General features: G+C 45.7%; 1 protein-coding gene across 1 annotated transcript in view; it reads left to right on the forward strand.

Moving 5' to 3' along the window:
- Pkd1l1 (polycystin 1 like 1, transient receptor potential channel interacting) overlaps nucleotides 1-14,967 on the forward strand; it is a 131,776-nt gene that overhangs the window by 11,318 nt on the left and 105,491 nt on the right. The window contains exons 3-8 of the mRNA XM_021211181.1: nucleotides 999-1,207; nucleotides 2,177-2,499; nucleotides 10,097-10,270; nucleotides 12,700-12,819; nucleotides 13,316-13,484; nucleotides 13,912-14,151. Coding sequence (XP_021066840.1) covers nucleotides 999-1,207; nucleotides 2,177-2,499; nucleotides 10,097-10,270; nucleotides 12,700-12,819; nucleotides 13,316-13,484; nucleotides 13,912-14,151 — 1,235 coding nt within the window. The remainder of the gene's footprint in view (nucleotides 1-998; nucleotides 1,208-2,176; nucleotides 2,500-10,096; nucleotides 10,271-12,699; nucleotides 12,820-13,315; nucleotides 13,485-13,911; nucleotides 14,152-14,967) is intronic.

A 14,967-nucleotide genomic window follows, 5' to 3' on the forward strand; every position in this document is an offset into this window, starting at 1 on the left:
CAAGGGTCAGTGGAGCTGGTCCTGCCAGGGGAGGGAATGGCGTGTGTTTCCTGTACCACGAGAGAAGCCAGGGAGGCGGGCACAGCAGCAAGCAAACGACCAACCGGAGCTGGATTCTGAAGTTAAGCGCATGCTGCAGTCCCCTGTCTCCATGGGGACAAGTCTCTTGTGGTCAGTGAGCGACACAGGACACTATGTGCTAGCCACTGCCTAGGGCTGAGAACCAGGACTTGCCTTCCAGGTCTCCAACTCCCCGTCTGTGCTAAAGCTCATAGACATATGTCACAGTGCACATGTGGGATGTGTGGGGGACTTGCACCCAGGTGGGTGCAAATTTTAGCAAAAGCTGGTAACTGTGCTCCCCTCTACCATAAAGGCTTCCCCCGACCTCTGCCACAGCCCCGAGAGGCTCAGTTTGCAACACATCCAGCCAGTGAGGGTCCACCTCATGGGCTCCCAGAAGCAGGGTTGGCTCACAGGGAGGGTGTTTTAGATCAGCCTGAACACTCACTCACCAGTCAGGTGTGCCAAGCGCGTGACAGTGCCTCTCTGCCTTCTATTGTGACCAGGAGCAGTACCCGCCCCAGCTCCTGTCTCAGATGGCTGTGTGAGACTGAAAGAGAAGATGGATCGTTCTCTGGTCTGCAGCAGGTTGGTGTGTGACACCCCCCCCCGCCCGCCCGCCGGCCACTAGGAACGTGCCACCAAGCTCAGCTGTGATCCCCCCCTTTGCCTTTCTAACTCTGCAAGATGCCAAATGCTCAGGCAGAGTTGCAATACACCTTTACAATAAAAAGAAACTAGACTTCACACTTCCATCCTATGGCAATGTCATCCTTTAGCTGCCAGCAAAGCAAACAGTGAAGCAAATAATAGGTGATCATTGATGTTCCGGATGCCACCTGTGTAGTTCTAGGGGTCCCCCGACTGGTGTGCTCTTTACTGGAAACTGCCCTATTTCATTCTGAAGGCAGTGCAGCTGACAAATTGATTTGCAGGGTGTCTCCACCACTGCGGCGGCCCCCTGCAGGCTGAAGAAGGAAGTTTTCTGCTGTGGTAGACAAGGACTACTGTGCTCTGGGGAGGACTTGGCCAAGATGCTGCTTCTGAGGTCAGTTGCCATGACATCCCCACAGACCAGCAGCCAGGTACCTCTCAGGAGTCAGACTTTCTACTTCCCCCATCGCTTCCAGAAGGCAAAAGAAGGGTAGTAGAGGCCGCATCCATCTTTCCTTACTGCCAGCCACTTGGCGATTTGAGACTCTTCTTTGTTGGATTTCACTATACCTATGGCTGGGAGTGTGCCTGGTGACTATGCTCCAAATGATATGACTGGCTGCTCTCTGCCACTCGCATCCTGTGTCATGTGGTCCCTTTATCTTTAAGAGCGGTCAGGAATTCAGACCTCAGCCTGCCCGCCTGTGTGGCTTAGGGGATAAGCACAGGACAGGCAGAGGAGGGAAATGTGAGGACCCTCGCATGTCCTCGAGAGCGTTCTCCTGCCTCGAAGGGCTCCCATCTCTCTTCACGTTGCTAGTTGCCTAAGTGCCCATCATCAGGGGGGTCCTGCAACAGTTTCCAGCAAGCCAGTGATGGAAGTCCTGTGTTCTTGGGAGCCGGAGGCTCAGAAGTACAGACTTCCCAGCCCCCAGCTCCCAGCACAGGGAGCTACATGTGGGAAGGGGAAACTAGTGGCTGTGGGTCAGGGTAGCATTGTCTAAAAACAGCAGGTGGTGATTCATGAAAAAGACTGATTTGGGCTCATAGTTTCAGTGATACGGGGACAATGTCTTTACCTGTATTTCTGTAACTAGATTAGTTGCGCTCCAGTAGCAGACCTCAGCATCCGGGGTACTGATCCCAGTTTCTATGCAGCTGGCCTCAGTCTCTAAAGTAATGGCCTTAGTCTTTAAGGGGAATGATTTCAGTCTCCAGGGATTTGCTAGCTCTGCATTCAGTGTCTAAATCAGTGTTTCCCACTGCCTGTCTCACAAGAGGCCAGCGACTCTTGTACTGCAGGCTGGGAGCCCACTGTGAGCACCATGGCCTTACCCCTGTTCTCTGAAAGCGACCCTAGATAGTCTGCACATACCTACCCTTCCATCCTTCCTGGTACCCTCTCTATTCCCGGACTCTCTAGCCTACCCTGAAGTCTGAAATCTGCTTCATTCCCTAGCTTCTCAGACCCTCCTCCTGGCATTCGTCACACCTGCAACCTCTCTGCATCCTGGTATCATCCTGAGAGTTCCAGTCCTCTCACTCGGTATCCTCCCAGGGCCGTCTTGGTGACCCAGCCTGAAAATGCTGGGTACTTTGCCATCTGCTGCTTCCCAGAAACAGATGCTCAGGCACCTCCAGCTCTGGGAATCCGTGTTCACGTGGCTTCTGGAACAGCTCTTTGTCTGCTGCTGGACTTTGGGGACAGTTGTGGAGCTCAGATGAGACTGTGTACAGTGACAGGTGCAGCTACCGTGACTGGCTACCATCAGTACAGGAAAGGTATGATGCAGTAAATCCTTCTCCGAAAGGTTGGGAAGGAGTAGCCATCCCAGGACCCCGGCGTTGTTCACAAGCAGGCAGGGAGGAAGTCACAGTCCACCCTCTGGAGACTTTGAACCAACCTGGTGCCTCCTGTATGATAGAAGCCCATATTTTAGGCTATGGCCAAGTCTTTGTGTGCTTCAACTATTTAATCTTTCTCTTAAGACTGTGGGGTAGGAGAATGAGGCTGGGAGATGATTCCTGAGGTCACACAGTCAGTACAGGGCCTCCTTCATCCACATGGTGACATCCTAAATCACCGAGCATCCTTTACATTCCTCTTTAAGAACCCACCTGTGATGGGGGGCACCCTGTATAGACATCTTGGTGTGAGTTGGGTACTGCTAAAGCCTTGGAGATGGGTGCAGGATATGAGCGGAACACTTAACTTTGCTGAATAATAGACGATTTTACTTTTCTCTTTTGAAAATGATTTTTTTTTTTTTTGAGCACGCTTTAGTCTCTGTAAGCCGACAAGAGGAACAGCGAAAGACCTGTTCTCACTCACAGGCGATCATATCTGTCATTGCACACAGCTGTGTGCGGATAAGCCAGCATCAGGTTTTACTCCTCTCTGTAGATAGAGGTGCACTGTGCACAATCTCCAGCCCTCTGCCCACTGAAGTATCAATCCATCTTAGAGGAACTGAACAGTCCAGATGGAGAAGATTCCCCCACCCTTCTGGGTGACTGCCGTACATTGACTTTGCAGACCAGATCTGTTCAGCTGGATTTTATTGGTGGATATTGAAATGGCTTCTGATATTATAAGTAACCTTGCGGTGACTAATTGTGTTATACACCAGTTCGTAGCAAAGAGGTCGTTTGGCCCCAAATGCCATGTCCAGCAGCAATTTGCTAGTGACTGCCAACTTGCTCTTAATTAGAGCTGTCTGGTCAGTGCTCTGTGAACGGTGCAGCTGTCGGTCGGAGAGATGCAAACAGTCTCTTTCTGAAGCTTCCTGTCTTGGTCTCTTTATCCAAAATTAAAGTAACTTTCAAAACCCACATTTAGCCAGGAACACTTTCGTGCCTACCTAACATGGGGTCTGTGAACACTGTCATTACTGAGAAGGTTGGTCTTTTTATTACGAGGGTGATGGGTTGCAGGTTTTATTTTCCTACTGTGTTTCAGTTTTGCTTTAAATGTTTTCCTGTGAAAAGGCTGTTTATTTATTTTGTGATCTACTTATGGAGGCGTTTGAGACTGAACCTAGCTTCATGCATGCCAGGCAGTTGGTCTACCACTGAGCTATAGCCTAAGCCCCAGTTTCTGAGAATTGTGTCCCAGTTAAAACTGTGTTCCTTACTCCAAATTTATAAAGTGATTCTTTCACGTCGCCTAGCATCCTAATGATTGTATTTTGCACATTTATGTAGGTAACATGCTTGAGTAGCTATTCTGAGGTAAAGCCTGATGCACGGTCACTTCCCTGACTTCAGAAGGTCTGCTCATGTGGCTCAAATTATTTTTTATTTTTTTATTTTTTTATCAGAAGGATCTGGAATCTCTGTTCCCCACCCCCCACTCCCATCTCAATGCTGGGTTCCTGTTGCTCTCAGGACACCTTTGAGCTTTCTCTTTGCTTTTACCTGCCACAGCTATGTTCATGTGAGCCACAGTTGTTACATTTCCTCAGGTCTACACTGAGGCCAGCACTCCTGCTGCTTCAACTTTTCAGAAATTATTTTGGTTATATTTCCTTGATGATTTTTCCACATGAACTTTAGACTCATACTGACGAATATGAAGATATTTACTGGCAATTCTATCTGAATAGTGTTTAACCTGGATATTAATTTATGTAGAAGCTTTATGTTCCCAGTCTCCATTTTAATAGAATGGACCCTTCTCCTTTCTAACCCCTGCCCCTCATACCTTTGGAAACATTTAAAATGTTCTCCATATAAGAAAGCCAACTTCTATAAATTGTGCACAGACACACAGACACACACAAGACACACACACACAATGTAAAAGAGCATTTTTTTCTTTTCATATGACACATTACATGGCACTTCTTTTTTGTGTGAGTCACAAATAAGATGTTTATCTTCAGACTGGTTGCCATGGCATGTAGAAAGGTTCAGAAGGTCCTCTTTGTTTTGTGGCCTCCAGTGTGAGCATTGACACAGACTTCTTCTGCATGCAGTCTCTGGTGTTTTCTTAGCTGTGCAAACATGGTGTTTGCAAGTGCTGATGTAACACCTCCCATCTCCAATGAGCACCTCACAGTCCCTTCTCTTGTCTCATCGCTGTGGCCTACATTTCCAGAGTATTGTGGGTGACATTAGCAGATAATACTGGGTGTCTTTGTCTTCAGAGCTTCTTCTTTTTCCCCTCTAAACTTCATGCTAGGATCCTGATAGATCCAATTTACCATGGTACAGACATTTTCATTTTTTTATTAAAGACTGAAACAAATGAAAAACAAGAGTTTTTGGATTTGCCAGCTCCTTACAGCATCTATCTGTTGAGATGATTTTATGATTGGCTTCTCCTTAAGCACTCACAGGTCACCAGTTATATTACTCAGCATTGATATTCCCAAGTTCCTGGGGGAAGGGAAACTATAAGATTTTGCCTTATTATTTTTAAATGTGTGGTCAAATTCAGTTTTCTAAATCCTACTCATTACACTGGTGCTCATGAATGGGGCTGGATACTAGTCACTGTGTTTTTTTGTTTTGTGTGTGTGTGTGTGTGTGTGTGTGTGTGTGTGTGTGTGAGAGAGAGAGAGAGAGAGAGAGAGAGAGAGAGAGAGAGAGAGAGAGAGAATTAGCCTTAGATTTTCTGATCAGTGGTAGCTGGAGAACTCTTTATTTCACTCATCCCAGAACAGCAAAAACAGCAGTAGAAACAGTTATTGTCTTGATGACTCTGCACACCCATTCGCTCTCTGGTGCTTTACTCTTATTACCTGGAACTGGCTTGTTAACCCCTTTCTCCACTGACATTTGCTGTTCCTCACATAGTCAGTTCTTTTAAGTGCTTTAATGTTCTTTGAAAAAAACCATGCTCTTAATACAAGTCTTCAAGCTTACTTTCATGGACATCAACAAAGTAGGCCCCTCTGGTTCTTTCATTTTCCTTGATATTTTAATCTAACTTTATTCCCACTCCTTTTCTTCTGAATCAGTTAGGGCTGATTTGCGTTCCTGTAGTTAAAGAAAACAGTGTGAATTGTGTTTATTTTACGTATGCATGCGCACATGCACACACACACACACACACACACACACACTTAACTTAGTTAATTTCTATTTTGATCTTTGTTTCTTGCTTTTTGTTACTTGGGTTTTTTTTTCCTTATTTCCCTAGCATATCTGATATGGCCTATGACCTTCGTTTCTTTGTTTCATTATTAATTTCTAGTCATAGTTTACCATAAATATTTTTTCTCTACTATTCTGAATTTTCTAAGTTTTGAGACTCTCTTTGTAGTTTAAATTGCTGCTATGAAACACCATGACCAAAAATCAAGTTGAAGAGGACAGATTCATCCCATACCTGCTCTCTGGCTGGCTGTTTAGTCTCTGTAGGCCCCCATGGCCTAGGTTAGTTGATTCTATGGGGTTTCTGTGGCATCCTTGACCCATCCTGCTCCTTCAGTCCTTCCTCACCCTCTTCTGTAGGACTCCCTAAGCTCTGCCTAATGTTTGGTAGGGAGTCCTGCATCCTTTTCTATCAGTTTCTAGGTGAAGCCTCTCCGAAAAGTTATGCTGAGTACTTGTCTGCAAATATAGCAAGATATCATTAATAGTGTCGGAGGTGGGCTCTCTCTCACGACACTGGTCTCAAGCTGGACCTGTCATTGGTTGGGCATTCCCTCGATTTCTGCTCCATCGTTTTTACTCCTGCACATCTTGTAGGAAGGACAAATTGTGGGTCTAAGGTTTTGTGGGTGTGTTGGTGTCCCACTCCCTCCATCGGAAGTCTTGCCTGGTTACAGTAGATGGCTGTTTCTGTTCTATATCCCCATTGCTAGGCATCTTCGCTGCGGTCATCCTCACAGATTCTTGGGAGTTTCCATTGTTCTAGGATTCTAGCTGGTCCCAGAGATGCACCTTACTGATTCCAGCTCTCTCTCCCCATGCTCTCTCCCTTCAACCTCCCCCCAGTTGGGACCTCCTGCTCCTCCCCATCCTCTCCTCCCCTCTTCCCTCCTTCCTTCTGTCCCAGATGCCTATTCTATTTCCTCTTATCAGGTGGCCCCCATTGGGCCCTCCTTGTTATTTAGCATCTTTGGGTCTGTAGCATGGTTACCCTGTACTTTATGACTAATATCCACTTATAAGGGAGTACATACTGGGTTCGTCTCTCTGGCATAGCATCACTCTTTATTCACTCCTGGTCCCCATGATTGTGAAAGCTGGCCGATCGTCAACTTCATATTCTATTTATTAATCCATGTGCAGATCTCCTTTGGGTCCTATCGTGAGAAGAAATATTTGTTTTGTAAATGTGATGATTCAGCACTTAAGGAACAGACTCTGTAAGCTGGAAAACTGTATCTTTAAAAAGGCTTATTTTTACACACACGCACAAGTAAGTGTAGATTCCTACGTAGGCAGAATTGAGCATTGGATCCCCTAAAGCTGGAGTTACAGGAGGGTGGGACTGCTCAATGCAGGTGCTGGGAATCCTCAGCTCTTCGCAAGAACAGTACAAGTGCTCTCACTGTTGAGCTATCCTCTCTAACCCTGGGCATGCCCATTCTTACACAAGTAAGTAAGCTTCTGTTCAGTGTAGGATACTTTCTTTTGGGCTCTGTTCAGCACAGTTCCCAAATCCTACATCTTACCATAGTCACTGAGTTTTCTTTTCTTTTCTTTTTTTCTTTAAATTATTTTATTCACTTACATCCCAGTCTTTGCCCGCTTCAATCACCCTCCCACAATTCCTCATCCCATTCCTCTTCTCCCTTGACTCTGAGAGGGTGCTCCCCCAAACCTGGCCTCCTCCTTCTCTGGGGCCTCAAGTCCCTTAAGGATTAAGCGCATCTTCTCCCACTGAGACCTGAACAGGCAGTCCTCTGCTATATTTATGACAGGGACCTTGGATCTGCCCCTGTATGCTCCTGGTTGCTGGCTAAGTATCTGGGAGCTCCCTGGGTGCTGGGTAAGTTGAGACTGATGGTCTTCCTATGGGGTCGCTCTCCCCTTCAGTTTCTTCAGTCCTTCCCCTAATTCAACCCTAGGGGCCCCAACTTAAGCTCAATGGTTGGGTGTAAGTGTCTGCTTCTGTCTCAGTCAGCTGCTGGTAGGGCCTCTCAGAGGACAGCCATGCTAGGCTCCTGTCTGTAAGCACATCATAGCATCAGTAATAGTGTCAGGCCTTGGTGCTCCCCATAAGGTGGATCACAAGTTGGGCTGGTCATTGGACCTCCTTTCCTTCAGACTCTTCTACTTTTTTTTTCCTGCAGTTCTTTTAGACAGGAACAATTCTGGGTCAGGAATTTTGACTGTCAGTTAGTAACCCTGTCCCTCCACTTGAGGCTTTGTCTCTCTATTGGCCGTGGACTCTTCGAGTTCCCTTTCCCCAATCTTGGGCATTTTGGCAAAAGTCACCTCCCCAATGAGTCCTGAGAGTGTCTCACCTCCCAGGTCTCTGGCATTTTCTAGAAGGTCCCCCCACCTCCCATTCCCCAAGGCTGCTTATTTCCATCTCTCCAATCCCCTTCCTCCATATCTGATCCTGTTTCTCTTTTCCCTTCCCTTCCCCCTCTCCTACCCAGGTCCTTCCCTCACTCTACCTCTTCTGATTATGTCCTTCCCCCCTCTAAGTGGGGTTGAAACCTTCTCACTTTGGCATTTCTGCTTGTCATATTCCTACAGTCTGTAGGTTGTTTCCTAGGTATTCTGTACTTTTTGGCTAATATCCACTTACCAGTGAACACATACCATTCATGCCCTTTTAAGTTAGTCAGGATGATATTTTCTAGTTCCATCCATTTGCCTGCAAACTTCATGATGAGTTTTCTTACACATGGAATTTTTTCTCTGCAAAGTCTCTCCCTCTGCAGGGTCTCTCTCTCTTTGCATGCATTATGCTGCCACCCACTGCTCTCTGGGATGGTAAAGGCTGTATTGATTCCTAAGGAACAGCATGCTTGGCCCTGAGCACATTGACATTGTTTTATTTGTTTGGCTCCAGCATTCCATCCTACGAAATGTCTTTGGTCATTTTATAAGCAGTTATTGTGCATGTGCAGAGTGAATTGCGATGACCTTCAGTGGCAAAGAAGACAGAATAGGGTGAGCTTGGAAATGATACAGCACAAGGGCTGTGGGCAATCATCAGATGGAGCCACTCCCGGCCTGAGTCATTTCAAAAGGGTCATGGTGGGTGTGCCTTAGCCAGATGGAAACCAGAAGCCTTCACACGGGTACTTGTAAGCTGAGAAAGGCTGGAGAGCAGACCTTCATTCTATGTGGATGATGAATGAGGTCTGGAAGGGACAGAGCTGGGAATGGGTGACTGGGACTAGCTAAGGACATTATCCTGGGAAATACCAGGGGTCACTTAACATTTTAAAGACAACGTATACCAAGATTAACTGTATTATTTAAGAATAGAGGGTAGCAGGTTGAGGTCAAAAACTTGCTAGAGGCCTCTCGCCCAGCAGAGATGCACACGTCATCTGTAGCAGTGTTAACAGAGGGTGTGAACCAGAGAACCAAAAGCAAAGTAGACTGCAACTGTGAGCTTAACCCATAGGGCTTTAGGGGGTTCTTTGGGTCTGGGCTAGCCTCAAAGGGTTCATTATGGGTCTTTAAACAGCTCCCAATCAGCTTGGATACTGGTTTCCTGGAGACGCCTGCCTCCATGGCACAACTGAGTTTTTGGGTCTTTTTCTGCAAGCTCGGCCCAGCTGCTTCCCATGATAACAGTGGCCAGCCTAAAGACAGGGAAGAAGAGGAAAAAGTTGGTGACACTATGCAATTGACCATGAGACTGGTACCAGTCACAAAGAGGAAGAATAGGTCTTACCACTTAATGAACAATTTAAAGTCATAGTGACATTATAGAAACTTCAAGAAACAGTCAGGGTTAGGGGCCATTTTTAAGTCCATCATAATCCTTTGATATATACCATTGGGTGTTTATTCAAGCCAGGGTATATATCAAATACACACATGAATTAACCTAGCTGTTCTAAGATTAGCAATACATATTACAAATATATGTATATATGTGTGTGTATACATATATGTATATATATATGTGTGTGTATGTATACAGTTAATAATTTCTGATGCACAGATAGGCTATATAATTTTCAAGGTCTGATGGAAAACATGAACACTGAGTGTTAAAATTTATTAAGAATTTTCAGACAGCAGAACATTAAGCCATACCAAGGCATGTTGAATGTGGAACTCTGTGTGTCGTATGCCCATGATATGCCCCTGTTGCTGCAAGGAATTCTTTTTTAAATCTCACTTATAGTATCAGTTCACAGATTTAGTCATCCCATTATGACTGCCCTGGAGGTGTTAACTCCTATGTCTGTTAAAAAACCCATCATATGTCCATTTTGACTTTTTCTTTTAACAGAAGGAGTCTATAAGCTCAAGGCTGTTATCCATGACTTTCATGGAGCTGAGGAACTGGGGCCCTATTATATGGACATTGGCCATGGGAGTGTGTCTGTATTCATGAATTCCAGCTCGATCCATGAGAGCGAAGCTCTTTCTTTTGCTGACTCCCTTCCTCAGCAGAGAGGTAAGACCCACGCGTGGAAGCTGAACATTCAGAGATCTACGGCACACATAGCCAGACTCCTCTTAAATGCCCATGTTTCATCCACCCTATTCAATACACTGCTTAGTTTTATCTCACATAGAACACAGTGACTGTGGAACATTGTGGGTCTGCGGAGATGAGATGGAATCCCACACAGACCTGACCTTAGAGAATTTGTAATTCAGTAAAGATCTCTGGATACATATCTAAAAAATGGAGGAAAGGACCTACAAGTCCTGAAGAGGAACATGGCCCTGGGTCCTCTAGAGAGGGCACTATGTATCACCATGGGACAGGTAGTACTTGAGGCAGGAGTTGATACATACGGTGAGCTGTGAGGAGTGGGTATGGGGTCATTCTGGCAGATGGCACAGCCGTAGCCAAAGGTATATAACACGGGGGGTTCACAGTGTCAGAAGCTTTCTACATTGTACCTCCTTACCCTCGTCCCACAGCTCCCTGCAGCAAGCTGTTCCCCTCCTGCCAACTTGGGGGAAGGGATCAAAAAACTCACAGTCCAGAAGGAGTCAGAAGAGGGGCTGTGATTAAGGATTCTAAAGGAAACAGTTGGGACACATTATAACAGAGCCAGAGCAGATCAAAACAACCCCAAAGTGTTCAGCATCAGTAGTTGATAAATTCAGGCTTGCTTTCTCCAGAAACAAGAAGAAGGAAACCCAGTGGGAGGCACATCCCCAAAACTCACTCTTGAGAATCTGCTCTCCTTGTACCACACATGAACCATCTTCCCTGCAGTCTTCCCGGAGGGGAACTCCCCAACTAAGAGTTAGATAGTACAGAAGAAGATTGCTAAGCCTGTTTAATAGTGTGTGGTAATTAGCCAGCTGAGCACTCATAGTGGCTTGTCTTGTGAAAACTTTGAGTCAAGTGGGTAAGCATAGGCCATGTGGGTCTGTGGGTTTGTCCTGAGATTTAGAACTGGATGGTCTGAGTCTTCACCCTGTACCAAAGACTAATCATTGGACATCTTTGTACAACTCATTGTCTTTCTTCACATGTTGTAACACCAGATTGTGGTCAAAGTTAAGTTTTAGTTGTTGTTAATGAGAGTACCTTACTTACTTTGTAGACCAGGCTGGCCTTGAACTCAGAAATCTGCCTGCCTCTGCCTCCGGAGTGCTGGGATTAAAGGCGAGTGCCACCACCACCCGGGGGAGAGTATCTCACTCTCATTCTATTTGTGGGACATATTTTAAAATAATATGTATTGAGTTTATTTTATTTATGCTATAAATAAGCATTTTCTCTTTATGAAGAAAAAATGAATAGAGAAAAACACAACAGTAATAATTTAAAAGCCCATATCTACTTTTTCTTCTGAAACCACAGTTTCCCCAACCCCCGCTCTTCCCAGCTCCTCTATCCACTCCTCCACTTCCCTTCAAATAGGAGCAGGCCTCCCAGGGATATTATGGGAACACGACATAATAAGATACAATATGACTAGGCACAAACCCTCATATCAAGGCTGGTTAAGGCAACCCAGTAGGAGGAAATGGATCCCAAGAGCAGACGATGGAAGGGTCAGAGATGCCCCACTCCCATTGTTAGGAATTCCACAAAAACGCCAAGCCAACAATCACAGCATGTATGCAGAGAGTCCCTAGCAGTGAGCCATGCAGGCTTCATGACTGCCACTTTCATCTTTGTGAGCCCCTGTGAGCTGAGTTGATGAATGTGGACTGTGTTCTCCTGGTCTCCTTAATCCCTTTGGCTCCTACAGTTCTTCTTCTCCCTCTTCTATGAGGTTTCCTGAGCTCTGGGAGAGCGACCTGATAGAGATCTCCAATTTAGAAAAGCCAATCTCCTTTTTAATATCCAAAATGAGTTGATCTTAGACATCATAATTCTAATTGAATAGACATTCAATTTTTGGTATTTGCCCTCTAAAATATATATATATATATATATATATATATATATATATATATATATATATGCACACACATATACGTAAAACGATGCATTACATTTTAGAGGATTTAGATGAATGAGGCTTATTGTTGTACCCCATTAAGAATCTATATGATGTGGAAGTTGTTTAATATATACACATAGGGAAAATATGTTTAACATAAAGCCAGTTAGCAAAGGAACTAACATATTGCAAAGGAAGTAATGAAATTATTACTGTGTAGAGAATTCTCAGAAGAGAAAGAAATCATTTAAAGACAAATTTAAAGAGAGAAACCATGTGCCATAATTCATGTTTACCAGCTACAGCATTTGAGTATAGGCTCTAGATTTCAGAATTCAAAGGGATAAAAATGAAGAATATCAGTGTGTGTGTGAGTGTGTGCGTGTGTGTGTGCGCACGCATATAAGTGCACATGTGCATGCTTAAAACAAGTGGATTAAAATTTCTCCTGTGTCTTCTCTTGTTTCAGGCACAGTCGTGGTACATTGTTTTTCATCCAATTCTTCATACAATGTGTCCTTTATTTCTCAGACCCAAGTGGGCAGCGGCCAGGCCTGGCGTGGTGTGCCTGTCCGGTATAAGATGCAATGTGCGTCTCTGTTTCAATTCTGGATGTAGTTCTTCTCCCTCAGTGATCTATTGCTGAGGCCTCTGCTGTCACCTCAGCCTGAGACCCAGCCCACTGGCCTGCAGTTTGTTCTGGCACTTTCTTGGAAACCATAGGTTCTGAGGCTCCCACTAGAGTGTGGGAAATAGGGGACTTTCATAAAGCTATCTGTTGTCCCCACCTGACCCCCACCTTCATCTCATGCTTTCCAAGCACAGTTCTCAAAACTGCTGGCCATGTGGCCTTGGGAGCCATTACTGGTGACCCTTGGACTTGGGCTGTCCCTTCTGTTTGGGCCCTGCAGACCGCCCTTTCCCCCCTAGCTTTGATCTCCACTCACCTCCACAGGCTCATTCATTCTCACTGTCATGCTTCGCTTATGAGGCGGCAGCGGCGGCGGTGGTGGTGGTGGTGGGTCCTCTGATTGGCTTCCAGCCCCTTATGCTGATGGACCTCCACCTCCATCTCTTTGTCACAGCTGTGTCCGTCTACACCAATGGAACTGTGTTCGCCGCAGACACTAACATCACATTTGTGGCCATTACCGAGGAAACTATACCCCTGGAGTTCGCTTGGTATTTCGGAGAAAACCCACCAGTGACGACAACTTCCAGGGGCATTAGAAGAAGGCTGAGCATCCCTCAGTGGTCTGTCAATATTGTCTTCAGTGTTGATGCAGCCATCACTCGGGATAAAGATTACACCGGCACCATCACAATAATTTTAATGATGTTTACATTATGCCCAGCCCCAAAGCACTTTTGTGAATTGAGCTTAGCCATAAGATATAAGAGAGGCTCACCTCCCCAGTTTGCACAAAGTAATAGGGTGATTTCACCTCAGCCCTCAGTTTAACCCAGAACACGCTTTCTCTAAAGTAGGGCTCACTTCATTTAGAGATGTGAACTAACCAATGAGATAGGGAACTTAAGGTGAATTCCCCCCACTTCAGATTTGATATTGCCTAGTCGGATAACCCTCACAGCTCAAACTCCTAGCTCTGTCCATCTGCTGAAGTGATGTGGAGATTCTCCCAGTTTTGTGTTCTCATCTTGCCATGTACCCCATCCTCAGGTACCATGTGAAGGTCAAGGCCATCAGCAGGATTGGCAGTGTGGTCTCTGAACCCCACGTCATCAGGGTGCAGAAGAGAATCGTGGCCAATCGGCTCATGTCCACTGCCTCAGCCCTGGTAAATGCCAACGTGTCCTTTGAGTGCAGGCTCAACTTTGGCACTGATGTAGCCTACCTCTGGAACTTTGGAGATGACACCATTGAGTTGGGCAGCAGCTCCTCCAGCCATGTCTACAGCAGGTGAGCAATAAGGGACAGGTGGCAGCTGATCACAGGTGTACACGTGGCCGGCTGCCTTCTGAAGGATCGATACTTAAAACCCCACAGTCAATCTTGCAGGTGATGCAGATGATAAATGTTGACTGGAAAGAAGGCAGGCTGGGCTAGGGCTCTGAGGGAGCCTGGCAGTCCAGGGAAAGGAGGCAACACTAGAGGCCTTCAGTCAAGGGATTCTGTCAGCAGAGAGGGTATGGGGCGCAGAGTGCACAACCCCCATTCATGGCTTTATACACTTCAGAACCATACTTGCATATTCTCATATGACCATAAAGGAAACCTCCAAGAAATTCTTAGAGAAAAATCGGGGAGGGAGAACCAACATAGACCCCCCCAAAGGGTGTGGGTGGTAGAGACGCTCAGTGGCAGGCAGTACGCTTGGGAGAGGGAGGGGAGGTAGAGGGGGGGGTTGAAACTGTAAGGCTGAGTCACACTATAATGAGTCTCTGAGTCTGAAGGTACCTTTGATTCAGCCCGCTCTTTACCCGGAGAAGGGATTACGAAGACAGTTGTGTGTCATTTAACAACCAGAGGTTCTCTGACAGTATTATTCGTTGGTTCAGTCAATGTGCAAGCCTCCCTTACATGCCATGAACCAGTTACTTACATGGTACCTGATGCAGTCAAGAGAGGATGTAAATATTAGAGAGGTAAAGACACTGCTAGCTAATGTTGTTTTATAGGATACGTTTCTTTTTGTAAGTAGGTGTACATTTTCTGAAAAATATAGTTCATAAATATATAAGCTAACAGCATAGCCTTTTTTTTTTTTTTTTTTTT

This window comes from Mus pahari, chromosome 13, assembly GCF_900095145.1.
Source record: "Mus pahari chromosome 13, PAHARI_EIJ_v1.1, whole genome shotgun sequence".
In the NCBI taxonomy this organism is placed as follows: domain Eukaryota; kingdom Metazoa; phylum Chordata; class Mammalia; order Rodentia; family Muridae; genus Mus; species Mus pahari.